The following is a 10,008-nucleotide window of genomic DNA, read 5'->3' on the forward strand; positions in this document are numbered from 1 at the left end:
AAGTTTGTTTTGGACTGTGGCCTGTAAAGATGGCACTGAACGACTGCACGAGACGTAAACGCCCCACAACGTCTGACGCAGTGACGTTGGTTCCAAAGCTCTATTGGCCAATAGTAGAGGAGCTGGACATAGAAGGTAGCTCTCCTCATTAACAGAACGATGCACACGGAAAAGTAAAAACAGGAGAGGAGGCAATGACAGAAAAACGAGGGCATTTATAAGGAAAAGACAAAATAAAATATTTACTTTTCTTGAGAAAAACACATATTTAGGGGAAATGAAAAAGAAAATACCGAGAGCAAAATAATAATTTCAAAGGCAGCTTTTGACCCATGGAGTGAACTTTACAAAGCTAACAACTGTACCTGAGAACCAATACAGGTCCTACGAAGTGTCATTAGTAGATTATGCAAGGGGCAAAGTTAAAAAGGTATTTTTGTGTTCAATAGTTCAAGATAGACGAAGCCTGCTTACCAAACATTATTTCTTCGAGCTTGGCTGCTTGTCCTTGTCTTGTTCTTTCATCTCATTCAGCCTGGGTAAATGTGGAGGATGTTCTTTCTCAGTTTCTGCTTGTTCTTTTTTTGAATCTTTTGTTTTCCCATTTAAACACTTGTCCTCTCAACTTTAGTTATCTGCATGTGCAGAGGATATTTTTCATCCCACACAAAGAGTACAAAAGACAAAAAAGGCTTTTTATTCCTCCAACCTTCCTTTATGCTGTTTGTCACCAGAGGCAGTTGTTCTCTGATGGCTCCTCTGAGGAGATCTGTTAATGACGCATAAACAGATACACAGAGCGCAGGTTCAGCACTTATTTTGAACAGAAAAGTAATTTAAGACTTCTTTATCATTGACATGTTTGTATACAATTTCAATTTTTAAAAAGCCTAATTCCAACACCTCTCCACCCCCACAATCAATACAATTTCAGTTCAAAATAAACATTAGAGAGAATAATTTGATGCTAAAGCAATCAGTGTGGATTTTACCTTTTTAATATTAAAATATGGGTCCACATTTTACCAAAACTGTAAACCAGTTTATGCTCTAATGTGAAGTGGAGGTAGCCAGTAAAGCTAGAAGTCCTTGCAGAATAAACTTTGTAAGTCAGGAAGGTTTGCAGAAGATTTCACTTTAGTTGGCATATTTTAATAACTGGAAAAAAGAAATGTAAACAGCGTTGACAGATTGTTGTGAGTCAGGACAGTCTATACAGCTGTATGCCTGGGCAAGAAGGAACGCATGGCCATGGTGGAGTGAGTTGTCTTCTCTTATTTCAGCAGATTAGAATATCTTCAGCTTAAAGGAGGGGTATTATAAAGCTCAAAAAATTATATTTTGCATGTCATATTGTAATATCCCTCATCTAAAACATACCTGGTGAGTTGCTTTGAATCTTTCATGCATGTTTGAGAAATTCTTGAATCTCCCATGGTAACCATTCAGGGGTGTTTTAAATCCTGCTTATATAATGCACCACCTATTAACTCAAAGCTCAACCTCAGGCGAGCACCTGCCCACAGAGCAGGTGCAACCTTACCCACTCAACTCCTCCAGACTAGCGGCAGCGGCAATTAGTAAACATCCAGTGGATCTGAGCGTCTGTTGAGCTCTAAGCATGACTTTAAATCAATAGATGGCATCATGGAGAAGCATTGTTGTGATGATGTGCTGAAGGGGGAGTGTCAGAAGGGATAGGAGAGACTAATTTCATGTTATCAGATACAGCATTTTCATAAAAACTGAAGGAAACATAGCTACTGTATTGTGATATAAAATGGCACTATATGCCTGGAACATACATACCTCTCTCCACTCATCCCCCTTTAAGAACACAGGGAGCTGCCAGGCTGAGAAGTACATATGTACATATGTGCAAATTAGAACGCCCCCTTCAGTTCAAATGCTCTGTAACTGTGTTAATTATTAAACAAGCTAAATCTGTCCAGAACATGTTTTATATGTTATCTTGCTCTGTCTCCAGTAAACGGAGCCACATTTTTAACAGAACAACCAAAAGTGACTCTTAGATCATGAAGAGTTACATGATGATAAACTGCCAAGGCAGAGAGATAATGAGATCATCTGAGGTACAACCTAATGTAGTGATGTTGCTCTGCCATCTTGGTCAGATGTAGGATGCATCAGACATACAGGAATATTTTAAACCATCAAAGACCACCTAGTGTTGTATGCCAATATATTTTGGACTTTCGACCTGATTAAGAAAGGTTTTTAGAAAATGTTTTGGCCTCACATCATGTAGAGGGAAACTATAGAAACAAACCACCCTACTGGTGGTTTGACTCCATTTCTTTTAATGCTATGAATTAACTAGAAAACATAATGTTGTATGTTAGTTAGTTACTACCAACTGCTCTTCCACATCAGTATGGTTGTTAATGCATGTGCTGTTTTGAAATGATTGTGCAAAAGAGACAAGCTCCAGCATGTCAAAGTGAACCTGACAAAATCAGACTTATTATTGTGGCCTTTATTCACCACAGTGGAGGAGGAGACTGCTTCTCCATATGCATGATTCAGCCTGGAACTCCAGTGTTGCAGTGTTATTTCTAAGAAGTTACTGGCACTGTCTTGGAAACGATCTGAACCTTAATCACTCTTTGGGTGTCCCAAATTCTCCACTTTGCGCAACAGTGAGGATTTGGCCTTGAATTCCCCCAGTGCCCTGTTTGTTACCCCACCAAACAGGGCTTCTGGTACTTCAGGGGAAAGGAATGTGGAAGGCGTGTGTGTGCTTGCCCTACAGCTACATACACACTGAGCCAATTATGTTTCTCTAATCAAAGGTAAGTGAGTTTCCCACAGCGCCCTGGAAACCTGCTCACCATGTGAACATAAGAAATGGTGTTTATACTTCTGTGTGTGCGTGCATGTGTGTGTGTGTATGCCTCAAATGAGCCAACCTTTTCTGATTAACATAAACTGTTGTGCTCTGTAAGTGCTTTGTACCCCTCTGATTGAGCGAAAGGATTTCACAGGTTGCTGAAGATGAGGCTCATCCCTTCTCATTACCCACAGTTCTTGTCTCTCTGCCTCTGACAAATACAATACATAACCTTAACACAGCCACATAGTCAAACGTAAAGTTAAACCTGACTTTAAACACTTTTGTCTTGGATAACCTACCATCGTGAGAAATTATGAGCGGTGATGGACCTTTTTTTAATAGAAGACTTTTAATCAGAATTAAGAGTAAATCGTAGATTCTGACTCTTTTTTTTTTTACATTTACTGATTCAAAAGTGTAGAAATAAACACAGATTGCAAAAACAGCTTCAGTCTGTCTTCACTTTCCCCTAAATGCCTATGAGCTGTTTGAAATATGGGACTCTGTTCGCTCTATGGAGCTGATATGCCTTTGGGTCTATAGGTTCATCATTAGACTGGAGAAAATACTTTGGTTTGCTTACATTTACTGCTTCCTTAATAAGTAATGAACTTTAACTTTTAACATGTGAACTTGCACCCATAAATTCTTTTTGCAGTTTTTCCTGAGCACTAAGGTCTTATCTGAGATGAATTCACTGGGTCACCATGGGGATGACTGGCTGCTTTCTCAAATGTTTTCTTCGTCAGAATGGCAATAAAGAAATTATAAATGTCATTATAATATTCTTCAGATTAATAACCAACAATTGTTACTTTTCTAATATCAGTACTGATATCTGTCCACCTCAGTAAAGATTATTACAATCCTTTCACTGATAATGTTACTAAATACATTAAAATCCCGCAGTTATTACTTCCTTTCAAAAAGCTATTAAAGTAGGATGAATGTAGTCAGGTTTTCGTATGAATGTATATAAAATCTGAGAGAATCAGGTCAGTATCACCAAAGGAGACATGAGAAAATGTTATATTCCCATATTTTCACCATTTAATAGCACTTTAAGACAAAAAAAGACATAATTTTTTTTTTTTTTTTTTTTTTTTTTACCACAAATGTCAGACTGCATGATATTATGTTATATGTTTATGGTAAAGACACATCCTGAAGGGATCATTAATATTTGTCAGTGTGTCCCTTGTTGGGATTCTGTCTGGATGCCTATCTGGCATCCAGACAGAATCCCCAAACAACAGCAATAGATGAAAAAGCTGCTTCTCTTGGCCCAATCGGGTTGGCTTTTGCTTCAAAAAACCATCTGATGGGGTGCAAGTTGTGCTGAAAGGAGTTAGCCTATCAGCAAAGATGTTCAAGCCTAAAATAGCATCTCAATGCTAACCATGTAGCAGCAGGACAGACGTGCCTGATGCTAACATTAACGTGCACAGTCCACATTTCTAAATAAGTTTTATCAATGATCTGCAGTTTCTGAAACAATGAAACACTTTCCACCAATCTGATATTTGAAAAACCTCAATAACAGTTTAAAATAATCTTTATTGTTGAGCTTATGTGTCTGTTTATTAAATAATTTAGGAGAACTAAAAATTCTCCTGGATTTTTACCCTGGATACAGCAATAATGTTCGTGGGTCAGTTTGACCCGGGGAGTGTTTAATCATGCAATAGTGTCAGAAACCAAAAAATTCTTCCAAAACATTTTTGTATCTGATTATTAACTCCAATACTAACCATTTCAATCAATATTTGTGCAATGATGTTCTTTTTTTTTATTTCTCATAAATAAAGGATCAATGAAAACAACTTACTTATTTACTCATTTGGACATAAAATATGGAATTTACATTTTTTATGTCCACTGAAAAAAACCTAGACACAAAAAAACAATAATTTCCTTGAAATTGATCTTTTGTAATTTTTTTATATTACATTTCGATTTTTTTTTCAAGGGGTGATCTTTATAATTGAACTTGAGACACGTATACTGTTCAGAGTCAAATTGACGCGCTGATTAAAATCAAGACAAATGAGTCATGCAGAGAGTATTTATGTTTCCCCTCCACTTCCTCTGAGTGTCCACTCAGTGTGGGTGGAGTTTGCCCATGTGAACGGAAAAGGTTCCCGTCAAAAACTGCATGAACACCTGTTTTCTCGCAGTTTCCTAGTGAAGTAAAGATAATAGTGAGAAAGTGAGCTTGTGTGTGTGTGGTGAGATATAGTTCATAGCTGCAAGGAAACATATAGAATTGGACATTTTTTAATCTTTTTTACCATTCAACTTGACTGCTGGATCAAATTGACCCGAACAGTATCTATGTAATATGTAGATGCAGGGGGGATTGCAAATGTGTAAAATGAATACATTTTCAATATATATGTATATATATATGTAGAGTGCATCTTCCAACTATTTAAAAAAATGTTTTAACTTTATAACTGGTCAATTTGACCCACAACATAACAGGAAGGTTAAAGGTAGAAATATAGATCTTTGTACATGTTGGTCAAGTTGTTAAATAAACAAAGAAAAGATGATGCCAGTGTCTGAAAAAAGGTGAAAAGACTTATTGTGGAGTCCAAGTGTAGTTGGGGTTTAGGGCTAGATACAAAATACAAATGTGCCATTTTTTACCTAAGCATAATGCCAAACCTGGTTGGGGCTGATCAGATAATTTCACTAAGTCTGGTTTTCAATGTGTTGTCAGCCCCATATCGTCATATTAAAGCAAGTTCTTCTTGATATCCTAGAATATTGCAGTTTCTCACCAAGTTATAGAAATTGGATCTTGGGATAGACTGAGTTAAAAGCAAATGCAGTGAGCAGGTTTAAATAGAGGGATAATCTAGAAAGCCGAGGAGAGGACATGCACTCCCTCTAAACAAGTTGCCATGTTTCACCAAGTCAGCACAACACCTCCCCTCTGTGAGTCACTGCTGGTTTTAGAGAGCAGGCATGGCTCAGAAAGGGGAGGGAGTACAAGCAGCAAAATCATGGGGCAAGACAAAAAGACAGAAGTCAGGGAGACAGATGAACAGAGACAAAAAAAGTTGGGTGATGTCAGAGAGTTGAATGTGGAGTAGCAGATTTAAGGAAGGAGCATGAAAGACCACTTATAGTGTGGACTGTAACAGTGAGGAACTTTTTCCCCCCTGGACTAGTCGTACCCTCATAGGCCCCACCAGAGAGACATATCCAACCCAAACAGAAACAGAGACTGTGCGCCAGGCAGTGTTTAAGAAGATGAACAGATCTACGTCTATTAACAAAGATGGGGAAACAGCTTCAAATGGACAAACGTTTTCCCAAAATGGAAAAGATCTTGGAAGGAAACTCCAGGAAGGTGGTGGAAAGAAGGTGGAACTGGGCAAAAAGGTGACCCTGCTGCGAGGAATCTCCATCATTGTTGGGACCATCATCGGAGCTGGAATCTTCATCTCACCCAAGGGAATCCTGAAACACTCTGGCAGTGTGGGAATGTCCCTGACTGTGTGGATTGCCTGTGGTGTCCTGTCACTTTTTGGTGAGTTACATTTCTGATTTGTGGGTGGCTTCAGAGGAATGGGTTCAAGACCTGATCATGCTCAGAGGGCAGACAAAACCTAGAGGGGGACAAGAGCAGAACACCTTCTGCTGAAGCTGTAAAGGAGGACTGGATGAAGCACTGTACCATCAGTTAAAAACAAACATTAACTATGATTTGTTCTGTTTTTAAATTCACACATTGAAATACATGATGTAACATGTCCAAAACACACTAGTGTTATCTATTAGCCTTAAGCTTGTGGTGTTGCTTAAATCAGTTCTCATTGGATTCTTGTTCCAAAATCTGGTTTCACAAGATTGTAATGTAAGTTACAACATATCTGGTGTCTGTTTGACTTGCAAGGACTTGATGTTTTAAGCTTCAACTATTCCAATAACAAATTAATCCAAGCATAAAGCATGGATCATGATGTGCTGAACTGTTTTCAGGTCCAAAGCTAACAGCCTTGACAAAACCTGTTTGTGTTGTGACACATTTTACCTGGATCAGTCTTTATCAAAGTCTCATATTTATTAGCTGTGCTTACTTTCACTGCAACACTGTAGAAAGGGGCAAGCAGCTCAGCCATAAAAGTTAGTTTGACATACTGAAAGGAGGTTTTTACTTTTAATTAACACCGTTTTGGATCACAAAGCACTAGGAACTCCAGGAACCCGTTCATGAGCCAAAGAAGCTGAGCTGACCCTTCATATCCTTAACAGAATGTTATGTCCATATTCAACAAAGTCACACTTCGTCGTACCGATGATAACAGAGTTAGTTGAAGTCTAAAAGAGACAATGCATCTCAGGGCGGTCCATATCTGTTCCTCCTTTGCTAAATCTGTGATTAAAGCCTTTGTTTCTCATGTGAAACGTCATGAGCCAACCTTAGGACTGAAAGGTTCACAGAATACTCAATAAATTGCTTTCAGATAATTTGCTGCCTCTTGGACAAAAACTCTTGCTTTTTGTCCAAATGATGAAATACAAAAATGTCTTGGTTAGTTTCTAGTTGGACTCAAATGCAGGTAGAAAAGAAAAGTGGCGGGAGAAGAGAAGTTTTTTTTTTTTTTTTTTTTAGTAATTAAAAGATAGAGGACATTGAACAGTTTGAAAAAAGCTCGTCCAGCCTAATCTGGACTTAACTGGAAATAAAAGCTTGCTTGTTAACTCATTTATGTAATCAGCCACATTTGTTGATTTAATTTTTCTAGCCATTCACAGGCCTGATTTCACAGAACCCATCAGATAAGTCCAAAAGGCATCACACTGTGCCCTGATGCTTCTGTTTCTGAGATGTTTTAACCCACTTCATGTTGTCAGGCAGGTTCTAGTGACTCAGTGATTGTACAGGTCTGACTGTAATCAGTCCTGGATCTGACTGGTAAAATAGAACACAGATAATTCATATTTTCATATTAGACCAAGTTTGATTGGATAACTTTTTACTCCTTTGGAGATGAACTTCTAATTTTATAACGGGCTTTTGTACTTACTCAGGTTTTTGTCTGGGGGTAAATTCTTCCTCACAGAGAAGAGAAATAAATGACCCAACCTGACGTGCCAACAGACAGCTTGTTGGTTTTTCTCCACATTATTACTAAGTTCCCTTCCTACCTTTACCAGCATGTGTTCCTTTGCAGATTTACACAGAGGATTAAATCCAGTCATGTTCAACATTGTTGCCGTCTATATACTGAGTCTGTATGATGCTTCGACTCAACTGATAATTAATTAGCAGTTGATAATCGAGTTAACATTGAGTCACGTCAGGCTGATTGCTCCACCAGCTCTCAGTCCTTACGTAAATCTGCCCAGTGCTTTACAGTAGCATGGCTTTATTATATTGTGTTGTTGAATCCCTAAATCCTTCAGTTTTCATGCTGTAATGAAAACTCCAAGCACATTATCCTTAAATACTCTACTTCAGCCTCTTCTTTACTCTCTTTATTTCTCTTGCTCCAAACTCTAATTAAGATTCAACTCTGCAGAAGTCCCTTCCTAAAGCTGCCCGGGTTCTGGAAAGCCTCCCAGCATCATATCCTGTAGGGACTTCTGGGCCTAGAGAGTATTATTCTGTAAATGTGACGGTTTCTGTATCTGTCTTCTTGATATTCAACCAAAACTAATATGTTACCTTTGTCACTGCAGGAGCACTGTGCTATGCTGAGCTGGGGACTTGCATTAAGAAGTCTGGAGGACATTACACATATATAATGGAAGCATTTGGACCTCAGATGGCTTTTATCAGACTTTGGGCTGATCTCATTGCAATAAGGTGATGTATTGTAAATCTTGTCAGCCTAATCTGTAAATAAAACAGACAGTGACCAATGGTTTAACACTAAGTGACAAATGGTGCCCTGTCCTTCTTTCATGCTCGAAGTTCCCACACATTTCACCCAAAGCCAAACAGTCAACATGCAGTGCTGTGGTTTCAGCACGTCGGTACGTGCACCAGGGGGGACACCCATCCCACTTCAGTATACATCACACATGTATATCCAGTCATTTACATCCTAAATGTTTCCAATTATTTTGAATTATTCTTCAGAAAAGATCCCATGACTTTAAAAAACTTTCCCCAGGCTACTGGTAGGTAGAAAGGTAACAATGGAAAATAGGATTCAAGCCAATGGTCCATATCAGAATATGTCCTAAAAGCCTTATTTCCAGCAAATGCCGTTATTCTGTCTCCTACAGTCTGAAATTAATAAATGTATCTATGACCAAATTAAAACTATCTGCTCAGAACAAACATACAGTGCCATTCTGTTGGAATGTAACCACGTTCAGCCTTTAATAAGCATTTTAATTTAACCTTGACATTTCAAAGTCACTTAAAAAAGTTATTTTAATAAATATGTGCCACATGCAGGTTTTCATTTTTTATTTAACCATGCTAAATTTGACACTTTCATTCTGGGTTCATCTTCTGGTTTCTTTTAATGGGCTTTGGTCCTTGAAACAGCACATATCTTCAGAAGTCTGATCTTAAATGAGAAGTGGCCCAAAGCTATAGGACAGCTATAGCTATAGTTTACAAATGCTAAGAAACATTTTCTGCTGATGATTAAAGAAAAAAGATCAGTTTGTTCTTTATATTAGTTTAAAAAGTTTTCTCAGGAAACCCAGCAGATTGCACCAAGTCATTGACTTTCAGCATCCACTCCTGGGCAAATGCATAGTGACAGTAGAAAATTGATTGCATTGAACTGTTGACTTTGCAAAAATCCCTCATACTGACCATGCATGCTGTAACAGTGGAAAGAAAAACTTTCCTTTCACAGGAAGTAATCTCCAACAGAGAAGACAGAGCAGAGAAACAAGAAGAAAGCCTCTGCTCCCCTCGAGAAAGGTGTAAGAACAGAACAGAATGCCAGACCGGATGTAGCTTCTATGAAAAGAAAAAAATAACAGCAAAAAGTAAATTTTTGCTGTTTAACATGGAACTTACCTTGTTATAATAAACTCCAGACAAGACGTCATACTGCTGCCTTCGCTCCTCAGGCAAACATGTGACGCAGTAGTGGAACAAGACTGCGTCGGCCAGGGGGCGGGGCTAATGACCGGGCCCAAATGATAAAACTCATGATAATTTAACTTTA

General features: G+C 38.3%; 1 protein-coding gene across 1 annotated transcript in view; it reads left to right on the forward strand.

Annotated features, from left to right (window-relative positions):
• Positions 1-5,854: 5,854 nt before the first annotated feature.
• LOC106940909 (cystine/glutamate transporter-like) overlaps positions 5,855-10,008 on the forward strand; it is a 17,358-nt gene continuing 13,204 nt past the window's right edge. The window contains exons 1-2 of the mRNA XM_015023789.1: positions 5,855-6,395; positions 8,552-8,678. Of these exons, the coding sequence (XP_014879275.1) occupies positions 6,116-6,395; positions 8,552-8,678 (407 nt within the window). The 5' untranslated portion in view covers positions 5,855-6,115. The remainder of the gene's footprint in view (positions 6,396-8,551; positions 8,679-10,008) is intronic.

Source organism: Poecilia latipinna, unplaced genomic scaffold, assembly GCF_001443285.1.
Source record: "Poecilia latipinna isolate Pla-1442-1.1 unplaced genomic scaffold, P_latipinna-1.0 Scaffold3413, whole genome shotgun sequence".
NCBI lineage: Eukaryota > Metazoa > Chordata > Actinopteri > Cyprinodontiformes > Poeciliidae > Poecilia > Poecilia latipinna.